The following is a 14,440-nucleotide window of genomic DNA, read 5'->3' as shown; positions in this document are numbered from 1 at the left end:
TAGCGGCTCGGCACGTGGCGGTCGGTCCACTCTCTCTCCTCCTCGCATGTGCCCAACTGAGCCTGGCGGCAGCCTTCATCAAACGTCACAGGACCTGGGACACAGAGCCCAGGGGAACACCAGCCGCCCTGCACCCAGAGGTGTCCTGGGGAGCAAGGGGGTACCTGGGCATTATGTCCTGCAGGTTCCCCCCGAAACCGAAAACCCCCCTGCAGAAGATCGCCAGCCTCCCATTTAAACCAGAGCAGGCCATGTGGCCCTGCAGGAAAAAGCGTTTTAAAGAAAATGAGGAATGACTTGTAAGGACGTGTGGAGTTCGTTGACAATAAATATTGTTTGTCAGAAAATGAAAATACCCTTTCATCATCATTAGACAAGGTGCTCCTGCCCCATGAAAGGAACACACCTGAACCATTGTGCAGGCCACAAATGAGTGATCCTGGGCAAGTGTGGCATTACATGGGCTTCACGGTCTCAATCAGGTGCCTGGTTCTCTATACTCCACGCTCCCATGGACGTGCATGTTCAGACTCACACACACACACACACACGCTCACACACTCACGCTCGCAATACATGCAAATTACATGTGCTCACACACATGTTCACACATGCACATACACACACAAACATGCTCACACATGCACAGGCTCACAGACACACATGCTCACACATGCTCACCCGCACACACACTCATACACACTACATATACATGCTCACACACTCACAGGCTCACATATGTACCTGCTCATACATGCTCACACATGCTCACAATACATGCACATGATTACATATGCATGCTCACACATGCACATACACACAAACATGCTCACACACACACACTCACATGACTACATACACATGCTCACACACACAGGCTCACACATATACATGCTCACACATACATGCTCACCCATGCTCACAATACATGCACATTACACACAAATGTTCACATATATACGTTCACACATGCTCACAGGCACACATGATCACACACAGGCTTACACACATGCTTATATACACATGCTCACAGGCCTACACACATGCTCACACGTGTTCTCACACGTACATGCATACATGCAGGCTTACACACATGCTCGTGTGCTTATACACACACGTTCACACACGTTTGTTCACAAACATGCACACACATACCCCATATACTCACAGACATCCACACACACGCTGTCACATGCCCTGTCTCACAGACACTTGACACAGTTCCCTGCTGTCCCCGGCTCCCTCAGGGTCATCTCAGGAGGCTGCAGCTCATCTGAGCACCCAGCCTTAAAGGCACCACGCCGGCAAGGACGCAGCGCTTTTCTCTGGGGCGGTCTGTGTTGCAGTGAGGCTTCCTCAGGTCCACCGAGGCCACGGCAGTGCAGGAGTCTAGGACTTACTGAACACAGAACACCTGGGAGCGCCCATCTCGCATCCGCCCTGTGCTGAGCACGGCAGCCACTTGTCGGCCCCTCCCTTGGAATCTGGTGCAGTGGCTCGGCCCGGCCCATAGACAAGGGAGGCGTCCAGAAATGCCGTAGAGACGCGGAGCCGGAAGGACGCGCCGTGCACGCGCGCAGCACAGTCCACACCTGCTTTCCAATGCACCATTTCACCCTCACGTGTCTTGACACGCAGCCCCAGAGAGGGGAAGGCTTGCATCACATAATGCTGAGTGGGAAGGGGTTTGCTTTTCATTTCGTCACCATCCCTAAACAACTTTCCAAGTGGCACATTTTGTAAAAGCAGAGAACCTGCAGGGCACCGGCTGCTTCGTGCTGAGTTACTGCCGGGACTCCTAACTGTTTTCTGTCTGCGCTCTCCCCAGGATTACGGCGGTTACCTGAGCACCTACATCCTCCCAGCAAAGGGGGAGAATCAGGGCCAGACGTTCACCTGCGGCTCTGCTCTGTCTCCAATAACAGACTTCAAACTCTATGGTAAACAGGCTTGCGGGACCCAGCGCTGGCCCTGCCCCCGCCCCGGCCGCCCCCCAGCCCTCCCTGCAGCACCTCCCTGCGTCTCTCTAACCACAGGCACCTGCAGTCCAGTCTCCACCTTGGGCTGATGGTTGAAACCTCCCAGGAAGAACCCGGGGAAGGAGAGGGGAGGGTCTCAGGTGATCCATTTTGAATGGAAATGGCCAATCCTCAGATCCCTATAAACCACATCCCGTCCAAGAAGACCACGAGTTGGAAACAGAGCTGGTGCTCGGCTCGCAGCAGTGGGCTGGAGGAAGCTGGGGTGTGAGGCGGGAGCAAGTGCCGTCAGGCCCTGCTGGGCCGCCCTTCCTCTCTGCTCCCAGAACCCGGGCAGGGCCCTGTGCTGAGATCCATGCCTGGGCATGGGTATTTGGTGGGCAGGTGTTACGGGATGAGGAAGGCGTGGTTGGGAGGGAACTGCCAGCAGAGGGCGACTCACTGGAGGTCTACGTGGCTCAGTTCTGCCTTCCTTTCTCCCTGGCCATGCAAAGGCACTGACCAGTACCTGTCCTCAGAGAGTATGGATCTCCATGGGCACAAGCCAGAGACGGGGCAGGCTGTCAGGGTGACCTGCCTTGGGGACCAGATAGAGATGAGCCCACCCATGTATGGGAACCAGACCTCTGCCCAGGCACAGAGGGGCTTTGCTATGTTTGGGGGTTCCAGGTCCCTGCATTCTCCTCCTTATGATCACACAGCCCTTTTTCTCTGAATGGGAGGGGCTCCGTGACCTGAACCCATTTCTTAGAATATGCAGAGAGGTCTTTTCTGTGGCCCCAAGAACTCACATTCCGGTCAGGGCTCTGTAGCGACCAGGCTGTTCGCTCCAGCGGACACCACCCTAAGCAGAGCTGGCAAGTGAGGTGGAAACAGAGGGGCCTTCCTTCTGCTGGTCCCCCGAAGCCCTGCCAGAGCCTGACGTTCCCTGTGGTTTGGAGGAACGAGTCCGGCCCCCATTGCCACACCTACCCCCAGCCCCACTGTGACAGCCGAGTCCCGTGGACACCACCCAGCTGGGCAGGGACCACGGTGGGCCCAGCAGCCCCCTGGCTGGTGCAGCCAAGTCTCCCAACAGATGCCCATCTTCACAACCGGCTCGTGCCAAGGCAAATTTCAACTTACGATTACACAGAACTCTCCCGGTCCAAAGTATGAATCATGTAAGAGGAATTTTCCCATGGGAATGCAGGTGGTACTTTCAAATTCAGTGAGACTTTAATTCTTTAATTACACTGTTTCAGATTTGTCTGACTCAAACGCACGTAAAAGCTGCCACCATGTCTTGATGGGTCACTGTGACCAAAAGCAGCCAGTTCTCTTTATTGTCTCCTGGCTGCCCTCAGGCTTACTGGGCAGGCCAGGGGTGCCATACAGAGCCCTTTCTGCCATCAGCCCTGGGAGAAGCCCCCACCCTCCTCCTGTCACCTGGCTGACCGCAGGGCCTCATGCAGAACCAAGAGAAAGGGCGTGCCTGGACTTTTTAAAAAACAAGTAAATCTTGATGGAAACGTGCTGTCTTACCACCTGCTCCCCTCCTAAGTGTTGAAGTAGGAGGTTATCCTATTTATTTAGGAATCAGATTCACCGGATTTTGCTTAATTAAGGTTCTGCAGTGCTGATGAAAATCCCACCAGCGGCACTCACACGTTAAGGTTCCTGTTGAACTGTCTGATGCCCCTTGTAAAACCCAAAGGATTTAGGTGGTGTTTTTAAAAAACCAACAATCTGCCATGCAAGTGGCAAGTGGGAGTGAGTCTGTGTCCCCCCCACCCCCCACACTCATTCCGGGGCCCTCCCTGGAGTTTGGGCACTGTGCTCACAGGGCCTCGAAGCCCAGGGGTAACCTCCCTCTCTTTGCTTCCGTGCAGCCTCTGCGTTTTCCGAGAGGTACTTGGGCCTCCACGGACTGGACAATAGAGCCTACGAGGTATGTTTGGGCACAGCTGGAGAATGTGATGGGACAGTCGGCCTCTGCCCTGTCCCCAACCCTGCCCTGGCTGTATGGCCCACTCTGCCTTCCCCAGCCCCCTGCTTCTCCCTCTCCAGCACCAAAACCCACTCAGAAACCTCCGAAGGATCCTTCCACCAGACTGTAGACTGAGGTTAACATGTCCTCTCTGGGTTCTGCCTGATTTCTCACTACGGAGCTTGGGGGATGAGGAAGAGAGTGGGAGGATATCTGATGGGGGAGTCAGTGCCAGCGTCCACGGACACCTGCCGTGCACAGGACTCCCGGCTCTCCCGACAGCCGGAGCTGTGCTGCTGGGGGAGAGTGAGCTCCTGATTGAGGAGAAAAAGCCCCTCTGATAGGACCTCCCGAGTCAGGACTGTTGATTTGGAGTGGCTGTCAGACACAGCGTTTCTCCAGCTGTGTGCAGGGAGGGAGGCCAGAGCTCCTGGGCCAGGCAGGGCTGCGTTTTGACAGTGGAAACTTGGACAAAGGAACTGAGTCTGTCCAGGGAGTCAGCTCCCTGTGGCTCCAGGTGACATGATGGCCCTCTGAGGCTACCTGGAGTTGAAGGAAATGCTTTCTTTTTCCCTTCTTTTCTTCCACCGCTTCCTCTTCCGAAGGAAGAGTTAATATGGGGAAAAGCTGGGTGTATTTGTCCATTTTCACACTGCTGATAAAGACGTACCTAAGACTGGGCAATTTACAAAGGAAAGAGGTTTAATGGAGAACTCACAGTTCCACGTGGCTGGGGAAGCCTCACAATCATGGTGGAAGGCAACGAGGATCAAATCACACCTTACACGGATCGCAGCAGGCAAAGAGGGAGAGCTTGTGCTGGGCAACTTCCCCTTATAAAACCATCAGATCTCGCAAGATCTATTCACTATCACGAGAACAGCACAGGAAAGACCGCCCCTGTGATTCAGTCCTCTCCCACGATTCAGTCCTCTCCCACTGGGTCCCTTTCACAACTCGTGGGAATTACGGGGGCTATGAGATTTGGGTGGGGACACAGAGCCAAACCATATCGCTGGGCTTCTGAGATCTGCCCTGCATTTCTTTGCAGATATAAAGCGTCCCAGTTCTCCGGGCACTTAGTGTCTTCAATACCCTTCCCCTACCTTCTCAGTCAGGTTTCCAAGCAGAACAGCTGGCTCCCTGACATGCAGCCCCTAACTCTGTCCCCCCTGTCCCCACATGTGCAGATGACCAAGGTAGCGCATCGAGTCTCCGCCCTAGAAGAACAGCAGTTCCTGATCATTCATGCCACTGCCGACGGTAAGGACTGAAAACATGAATTCACTGTGTATCTGGCAAGAGCCTCCTCCTTGATAGCATCATGGCTTTTAACAAACATCTTCCTCTCTTTTTTTTTTAACAGAAAAAATTCATTTCCAGCACACAGCAGAACTCATCACACACCTAATTAGGGGAAAGGCTAATTACAGCTTACAGGTACAGTACGCATGTTACTCTGCTTTGAACCTGGAGCAAGACACTCCTTTCATGGAGAAAGACCTGACGGGTGTTCAGGGCATTGCATTGCAACAGACACACCTGCAGTGTGGTGGCTGGTGATGAGCAGGGTCCCAGCAGCTTGGAAAATCAGCACATACTTAACGTCGTCTTGTAATTAATGATAGCTGTGCTCTGCACTTCAGCCAGGTTTAAATCCCTTTAGGGCAACCAGCACCCTGCACTCCCACCCCAGGCCCGCTGCCTTCCTCTGGGCAGTGAGAAGAACCAAGCCAGCACCCGCCCCACCCAGCGTGTGGCTGGGGTTATCGTGGTGTAGGGATTGGGATGCCAGGCCCTGGAACTTGCTCCACTGCTTCCCTCTGCTCACCACCAGACATTACTAAGCACTGGCAGGACTTCCTGGGGCCATGGGTAGCTGGGCAGTAGTGAAAGAGGGGTGTTTTTCCCAGAACTGAACCCACTTTCCCAGAACCAACCCACGGCCCGCCCACAACAGCATCAAGTGCTGACCCAACAGCCCCAAACCTGCAGTTTTCCCAGCAGTGCACAGGGCTGTCTCTGGAAACTTCTGCCATTTCCTTCCTGCTGTCTGCGCCTGTGGTGAAACAGGTATGACCCAATGGTCTCTTCAGGTCCGAGATGAATGGGAGCGCTTTCCAGGGACAGGCACCCCGCCTCCCTCAGAGAGCCCTTGCCCCGGCTGGCCACTGCCTCAGCCTCCAGCATCCCCGCTTGTGGGAGGGAGGGACCACATGTGGGCTTGATCAGGCAGGGAGAGCTCCAGCCAGAAGGGAGTTGGACCCCAGTGTGGATGAAGCGGGGCAGAGGGCCTCGGTTACACCTCACTTGTGTTTCTTTGTGAAAGACGTTCAGATTTCAGATGTTTTCATAGTGAGTGTGGCAGTTACCACAGCAGTGTTCACTGACCGTAGTAGCTCCAAAGGTCCACCTGTGTGGACCACGTGGGCCACTCCCCAAGATACGGGGTGAGCTCAACCCGCCAGGTACAGAGCAGCTCGCATCACCGCAGGCTCCACGGGCGTCAGGGAGGAGGACCCACTCGGCCTTCACAGGCACCCCATGCATCTGGAGCCAGGCCCGGCCCCAGGTAACAGCGGAGAGACGGGACCTGAGGCAGGAGGAGAAAGCTTCCTGCCCCAAACCCTTTTCTACTGCTTGATGTTTTCATGACATATCAGAGCCTAATGACAGCATTGATAAGTACTTTAAAACAAAGGCGAATTTCACCCTCCAAAAACATACAAGAAAGGCGGGAAGAGGCAGTCTAGTGTCACAGAAAGATGTGGGCTTTGGGCCGGGTGCAGTGGCTCACACCTATAATCCCAGCACTTTGGGAAGCTAAGGCGGGAGGACTGATTGAGCCCAGGAGTTTGAGACCAGCCTGAGCAATACAGGAAGACCTCATCTCTACAAAAAGTTTTTAGAAAACAGCTGGACATGGTGGTGTGTACTTACGGTCCCAGCTACATAGGAGGCTGAGCGGGGAGAATCACTTGACCCCAGGAGGTCAAGACTGCAATGAGCTATGGTCACACCATGGCACTCCAGCCTGGGCAACAGAGTGAGACCCTGTCTCAAAAAAAGAAAAATTAAAAAAATAAGATGCAGGCTTTGAATCCCTGCACGTGCACAGATAGGTCACAGCTCTCCTAGGGGATGGTGGCATCACTGCCTTGGCAGTAGAATAATTAGCCACCATCCTGTGGACATCTGGGACTAAAGAAACCTACATTCCAGGCCTCGTTCTGAGTACATCATGGCTATCAGACTGTTTAATTCTCACAAAGTGTTATGAGCTGGAGTCTACTGTGATTATCCTCCCCACCCGACACACCGGGGATCTGAGGCTCAGGCAAATCTGAGGCCCCATCCACAGTCACGCAGAGAGTGAGTAGCCGGGACACAAACTCAGTGGGGTGGGCCCGTGGGCACATAGGCCAGGACACAGCCCTTCCGCGGGAGTTTCCCATGCTCAGAGCGTAACTGAGCACAGGCAGGCAGTGGGGTGATCTCAGCTCACCTAGTGCAATCACTGCAACCTTGGCCCCCGGGTTCCAGCAATTCTCCTGCCTCAGCCTCCCAAGTAGCTGGGATTACAGGCATGCTCCACCACACCCGGCTAATTTTTGTATTTTTAGTAGAGACGGTTTCACCGTGTTGGCCAGGCTGGTCTCAAACTCCTGACCTCAAGTGATCCACTCACCTCGGCCTCCCAAAGCGCTGGGATTTGAGGCATGAAATTCTATTTCTTCTCAGAGTCTGATACCCTGAAAACTTGGGCTGCGGCTCTGTAGTCCCCAAGCTCGTACCCACATTGCAAATTCAAGCAAGCAGATCTAGACCGTAGAGTGCTGAATGAAGAGCTTCCCAATGTATTCACGCAGTTCCCACTGAGCATTTGCTGTGCCTGGCAAGGGCTAGGCACCGGGCAGAGTGGCGCTGTTTGAAGGCTGGTTGGCTTCATGAATGGGTGGTGCATGTCCATGCTAGGTAAGGGCCCCTCCGACTGGGACAGACAGACAGAGCTCCCAGGAGGAAGATGCACTTCCCTCAGGAGTGACATGGCTGGGAAACTCACTTGGTCAACTAAAATCCAGCCTGGCCGGGGCCCAGGTTTCACTAGGCTCCACGCCTTCTGTGCGTTCCCGTCCCAGGGAGAGTAATTTCTCCGTGCCTTCCTTGCAGATTTACCCGGACGAAAGCCATTACTTTACCAGCGCCACCCTCAAACAGCATCTGTACCGGTCCATCATCAACTTCTTCGTGGAATGCTTCAGGATCCAGGACAAACTGCTGGCAGTCACAGCGAAAGAGGACGAGGAGGAGGACTAACCTCAGTGGCTCTAAGCACAAACGTGGCTCTTTCTACAACCAGATGCAACTGAGGAATTTCCCCGTCCTCCCTCTTCCCTCGGAGGAGCGGGGCCGGGCGTTCCATAGCATGTGTGTCTCGGATGCTGAAGGCAGTTTTGCTCTGAAAACAGGCTCCTTCCCCAGAGTCATCACGCACGGCCTCCTCGGCACTGGGGACAACCCCACAGCGCCTCCTCCTGGCCCCCGAGAGACCGACACACCCACGGCCCCTCCCCTAAGGAACAGCAAAGGACGGTGGCAGCGACACCCAGGGACACTGGCCCCTAGATTCCAGCCATCAAGCGGAAGCATGAGACCCGCCCACACTCGCCTCTGTGTTCCCGTTAGCAGCATCACGCCCTGTCTCACGTCACACGCCATGCACACCGCAGTTACAGCACAATTGTTCTAGCCGTGCGCGTTCACACATGGGCTTGCTGCTTCCTGTAACTAGGACATTGTACATGGTGAGGGGCTGCCGGAAAACAAACCCTTTTCTGTACCAAGTCTTACTGTAGCTACGCTAATGGTTAACCTGATAGAATTAACTCGTATTTTTCTACGGTTTTAACCTGACGCTCCACTGTCTCCGTCATGGGGTTGTTTTGCTGTGCTGTTTTTGGTTTGGCTTTGTTGAGCTTTCCTTTCTCCGGTTCACGTGTAGACTTTGTGCTTGTTTGGATGAAGAAGCGGATCAGGAGTAACCGCGGCCTCCGTGAGCTTGTCTTCAGATGTCTTGGTGACGCTCCCGAACGCCGAGGTGGAAGACAGCCAATAGTACCCATTGAGAGAAGCACGTAAATGAAGCCTCTGCCCCACTGAGCTGTGCGGGGGCTGGGCTGCAGATGTACACCGTCTGTTTACATCCGTCCTTACGGCCATCCTTGTCCTCCTTGGTACAGTATCAAGCTTTTTCACGTGGCATTTGGTGAAAACACAGAAATGAGACAAAGCGTTGACTCCAGCCCCAGGCCTGCTGTGTGTGCTCCGGCCACGGGAGTCCTGAGGGTTCTGTGGGCATGGGCGCGTCCTTCTCCTATCTCGGGGGTGGCTTTGTGACCTTCCTGCCACGTGCAGGAGGTTGATGACGTGCGACATTAGCCTCGTAAGATACGCCCCGACCCAACGTGCAGCCGGCGTTCCCGTGTACATTTCATTCTGTTGTATATAAAGGAAGGGACGTGTGCCAGTCCTCTGTGCAGCCGCCCCGCCTCCTCCCGCCAGCGCTAACCCCGTGTTGAGCCTGCATGCGACACTCTGGCTGATCTGGACTCTAGAAGTGCTAGTTTGAAATATATCCATTGCCGTCATTTCCTTTTGAGCTTGTGGACAAGCTGAATGTCAGGACTGGCTTCTCCAGCTCGCAGCCCTGCGGGGGTGCCCCTGGCATCCTGTCAGCAGAGGAGATGCGTCCCTGTTGCGTTTGGCGTTTGGGGTTTTGGTTTTATCCACACAAGCTCTGAACGTCCGTCACAGTTAGGGTGACTGGAGGGTCTCCATCACAGGGTTTTTTAAAGGTGATTCATCACCATTTGTGAAAGGCCCAACGTGCTGACAGGCAGAACCGATCCAAGTGCTACGTGACCGTGCGTTTGCTATTTCAATCGGCTTGAACGACTGCAGAGCCAGCTAGGTCTGGAAGGGGAAGCCAGCTCTGGCCATAACATCTGGTCGGAGGGAAGTGGGGATGTGGCATGGTAGCGTCTGTTCATCCGTGGAATAAAACATTATTTTACCACTCGGATTGCTCCTTTCTTGCTCATCCTCCACCGTCTCACCTTAGAAAGCGTGCATGGCTTCAGGAGGCTTTGAGTACTCGCTGCAGCCCTCCAAGACGGAGGCCTCGAGAGCCTGGTGTGCGTCAAATGAAGGTCGCATCCGTGGCAGCAGCAGTCTGGGCAGTGGGGAAGGACGCAAGCGGTCAAATACATCAAAGCCCCAAATCAATCCAAGAAAAGGAATTTGAATTATGTCTTGGAAGCCTTAGGGTGGAGATGCAGAGCTGGTCCCTAACACCGAGAGTGAAATTGATTCTCAGTGGAAGCCATAGCACTGCCCACTCGAAAACTTTAAATTTTTATTTTTATTTTTTATTTTTTTTGGTAGAGACAGGGTTTTGCCATGTTGCCCAGGCTGGTCTTGAACTCCTGGCCTCACGCGATTCTCCTGCCTCAGCCTCCCAAAGTGCTGGATAATAGGCATAAGCCACCATGCCTGGCCTAGGAAACTTTAGAAAAATGTCTCCATCTGTTGGAAATTCATCCACTCATTTGCTGTTAATTCAATGTCTGAGGTAAACATGGCCCAGCCTGAAAGCCAAGGGATTGATTAAATAAATAAATAAGTACCTCCCAATCATGGAGCAGCTGCTGCCTCAGAGACAGGGGATCAGTCCTGTCAGCCCCGTTGAATTAGCTGATTCTTGTCACCATGTGGATCAAGAATCACAGAAAGCATGGGGCAGGTGGGTGGGGGGAGGAGTGAAAAAGGAAAAAAGAAAAGAATCAAATGAGAAAGGAGATTTTTAAAAACCCAACACAGCAGACACCGGAGAGGCCATCTAAGTCTAACATTTCCCCACACAGGGTCTCTGTGAGCCACCCTGGCCCTCTCCCTGGCCCCACCCTGGAAGGTGGCCAGTGTCCCCATCCCAGCTTTCCATCACTGAGTCCCTTCCCCCTGGACCAGGGCTTGATTTGTGGATAGGAGTTGATTGTTTGCTCAAAAGGCATATTTTCCCACATCGGAAAACACTGAGCTAGGCCTGGCTCTGAGAACAAGTGTTGGCCGTAACCAGCAAGACCACTCCGGTTCCCACTTCGAGAGCCCTCCGTCTTTCCACAGCTTAGGATGGCTTTGGGGACGCACCGGCGTGGCCTCAGCAGGCTCCCCTGCGGCTGCGGCTGCCGTGCCCGTCCAGCTGGAGCCCCCCACTGCAGCCTTCTCTGTGTGTTCACATTGCACCTGTGTGACACAGCAGAGTGCTATTTTTATTTCAGTTTTAAATTAGTTTTAATACTGAACTTCCAACCAGGTAGCTGTGGAATTCCCAAAGCACCTTCAGGTTCCTCAGCACCCAGTTCCAGGTCTACAGCCCCGACTTCTGGGCTGCCTGGGGCGTCGCTGAGGCCACGGGCCAGCAGATTCACCAAGACCTGCACCTGCGGGGACCTTCATCCCCACTGGCCTCAAAACATGCTCACTCCCCTCCTGCCTGACCCAACCGTCCCAGACGCGGTGATTTCTTAAGGGACTGATTGCTGTCTGGAAGCCCCTATTAAAATCCCACCTCTCACAGAAGAGCCCAGAAGGACATTTTTAGAAGCTCCCTTGGCCTTCCTTCCTAGCCTACAGCTGCACATTCTTAGGAACAGACGGGCGCCTGGTGAGAGACTGCATGCGCCCACGGACAAGGGCTGGCTATAAATCAGGGCAGGGCCCCAACCCGCACCTGCAGATGCTGCCCGGGGCCAGGCATGCCCTCTGCAGCGGTTGGTGCCAGAGGTCAGGACTTGAGCGGTAACTACGAGCTTCCCTCGTTCTCAGCCCTGCTTCTAACTGAGGACCAACTGGGAAAAGCCAAACACCCATACCCAATCTCCTGGGACGCCCAACTTCTGGGCACCTCCAGCCTCCCATGCCAGCAGCTCCAGCCAGAGCATCCCTGGAGCCTCCTTTTCTCCATCGTGAAGCTCACCACACCCTGTCCAAATGCAGGTAAGGGTAGTGGCCCCCTTGCTGGAGCAAGCTCTGGATAAGCAGCCCCTGCTCACCCTCATTTCAGTGCCATCTTAGCTCAGCTGCCACAGTGAAGTCCCATAAACTGGAGGCTTAAGTAGCAGGAGTTTACTTCTCACGGTTCTAGAGCCCAGAAGTCTGAGATCATGGGCCCAGCAGACTTGGTTCCTGGGGAGGGTTCCCTCCCTGGTTTACAGTCGGCTGCCTTCTCCTTCTGTCTGCACGTGGCAGAGCGAGAAGGGAGAGGGATAAGAGCGTGAGAAGAGACTTCTCCGATGTTTCCTCTTACAAGGGCACGAATCCCATCATGGGGGACCCACACTTACGACCTCTTCCAACACTAATCACCTCCCAGAGGCTCCGTCTCTAGCCATCACACGGGGGTCACGGCGTCAGCAGTGAATTTGGGGAAACACAACATTCAGTCTGTCCCATGTGGTCTTGTTTATTTTCATCCCGGCCTTCCAGGGAGAAAATCTGTGTTCTTCTATTCCAAAGAAGAGTTGCTGAGCGGCCTGTGGACTCTGAGGCCGGGGAAAGAGGGAGGCAGAGGAGGCAGACAGAGCCTCTGGAGACTGGCCTCCCTGCTGGGCCTCCACAGGGGTCAAGATGGGCAGACGGGCAGCCTTCCAGGGCTGCTCCTGTCCCCTCTGCAAACCACACGCTCTGAAAAGGTTACTCCCCATCTGAACTCAGCCACTGACACTACACAGATAGGGAATCTGAAGCCCACAGAAGGCAAGAAAGTCTCGCAAAACCACACAGGCAGCGGCCACAGCCCTGCATTCCTTCCGCCCTTTCTCCCTGCTGTGTTTTCTTTCCTGATCAACTCACAAGGCCTGGCCTCAGGGCCCCAGCAGTAGCCAGCCGCCTTTCTCTGCAGAACTGGGCTACGGGGTCTGGCCTGGTCCCTTGGGGTGCTCATCCTCACCCGTGAGAGTGCCCCAAGCACAGTCTCCAGCCAACACGGAGCTGGGCTCAGCGGACATGGGCTCCAGGATCCAGGCTCTGAGAAAACCACAGTGCTCTGGGTCCTTCTGATTCCCGTCCAGTTCAGGGATCCTTTCTAGAAATCCTCTTACCGATGGGCTTGCCAGCATCCAATGCACGGTGACAAGATAGCTCTGTGTTGATTCCCAGGCTGGGACCAGAAGTGACCACAAGCTCAAGGAGGTCCGTAAACACAGAAGAGCTGGGTCAGCTGCGCCCCTCCGTAGCCTCCCCACAGGAGAAAGTGTGGGCCACACACAGCATGCGCCAGGCCCACCGTGGGTGTGCCTAGCAACGAACGCATCGCCGCCCTGCCCACCTGAGTAAAGAAAACCCCGGAAAGCCGCAATTTTTGTCTGCTTTGTTCACTGCAGAAGCTTGAACACATAGAACCATGTTTGCGATCAGAGGGACGAGGAGGGTCCCAGCCAGGTCACAACATCACAGTCTGAGGGGCTGCGGGAAACGGGCGGATGCTGACGGTGACCGAGCCACCATGCATGCAGCTCCCTGGGTGGGAATGTGCCCTGTGCTTCCATTGGGCTGGCTCAGAAGCTCACGGAAGCCTCACCACTGTGTGCAGAGCCGGGAGGACAGTGAAGTGTTTGGGAAATAGGAGAACCCTTTCAAAATGATATGAATATATTTGCATCCATTCAGATGTCTCATTTCATCCTCAACGCCTCCTTGAGCTCTGTGAGTAGAGTTCTGCTCGCATCCACGTGTGAGCCACAAGCTCGGGTGTCACGGTACGAGAAACTAAACTCCACAAACGGAACGGGGACGGAAAGCCTGCGGAGAAGCGACCCGAAGGCGGGCCCGTTCGGAGTTTTACGTGGGGCCCTGGTCATTTGTAGCTGTCTTCCCACAGCTCATTTCAACTCCTTTGCTTTAGCGGTTTGACCTTACTGAGTTTTTCCAAATCAATTTCATTTTTCTAGGAATGACACCATTTTGTTTTTATGCTCACTGTCCAGAGTCTAAGCATGATTCAATCCAATTCGGCTCAGTGGTTACCACTGTGCTCCACCCAGGACCCCTCTCAGAGCCCAGCCCCTACCGTGGCCCAGCTCCTGAGCATGTGGGCTGAGCTGCTCACAGCTGGGCTCTTGGCTGGCCTACCCCGCCCGCAGGGGACCTGCCTGGTTGAAGGTCACAGCCCCTCCCAGGAGCAACACATGGTAGGACTGTGTGACTGTCCTTGGCTATGTGGCACCTCGGTCAGTACCAATACCCAGTCCCTCTGTCTCAATTTAGGACAATCTCAAAGGTCATCCCAGCCACAGAGGCTGTGGCTCAAGGGTCACATCCTGGGGGACGGGCTGAGGCTGAGGCTCAAGGGTGACATACTAGAGGACGGGCTGAGGCTGAGGCTCAAGGGCTCAAGGGTGACGTCCTGGAGGACGGGCTGAGGCTGAGGCTCAAG

At 54.5% G+C, this 14,440-nt stretch overlaps 1 protein-coding gene across 5 annotated transcripts in view; it reads left to right on the top strand.

Moving 5' to 3' along the window:
* DPP6 (dipeptidyl peptidase like 6) overlaps nt 1–9,603 on the top strand; it is a 1,109,512-nt gene extending 1,099,909 nt beyond the window's left edge. For all 5 annotated transcript variants that reach the window (XM_032245216.1, XM_032245218.1, XM_032245215.1 and 2 more), the window contains 5 exons: nt 1,829–1,940; nt 3,851–3,909; nt 5,139–5,211; nt 5,315–5,388; nt 8,119–9,603. In XM_032245216.1, the coding sequence (XP_032101107.1) occupies nt 1,829–1,940; nt 3,851–3,909; nt 5,139–5,211; nt 5,315–5,388; nt 8,119–8,265 (465 nt within the window). In that variant the 3' untranslated portion in view covers nt 8,266–9,603. The remainder of the gene's footprint in view (nt 1–1,828; nt 1,941–3,850; nt 3,910–5,138; nt 5,212–5,314; nt 5,389–8,118) is intronic.
* The last annotated feature ends 4,837 nt before the right edge of the window (nt 9,604–14,440 follow it).

This window comes from Sapajus apella, unplaced genomic scaffold (assembly GCF_009761245.1).
Source record: "Sapajus apella isolate SASKATOON/1434 unplaced genomic scaffold, GSC_monkey_1.0 scaffold56, whole genome shotgun sequence".
NCBI lineage: Eukaryota > Metazoa > Chordata > Mammalia > Primates > Cebidae > Sapajus > Sapajus apella.
This window is presented reverse-complemented; position numbering and strand designations above follow the sequence as displayed.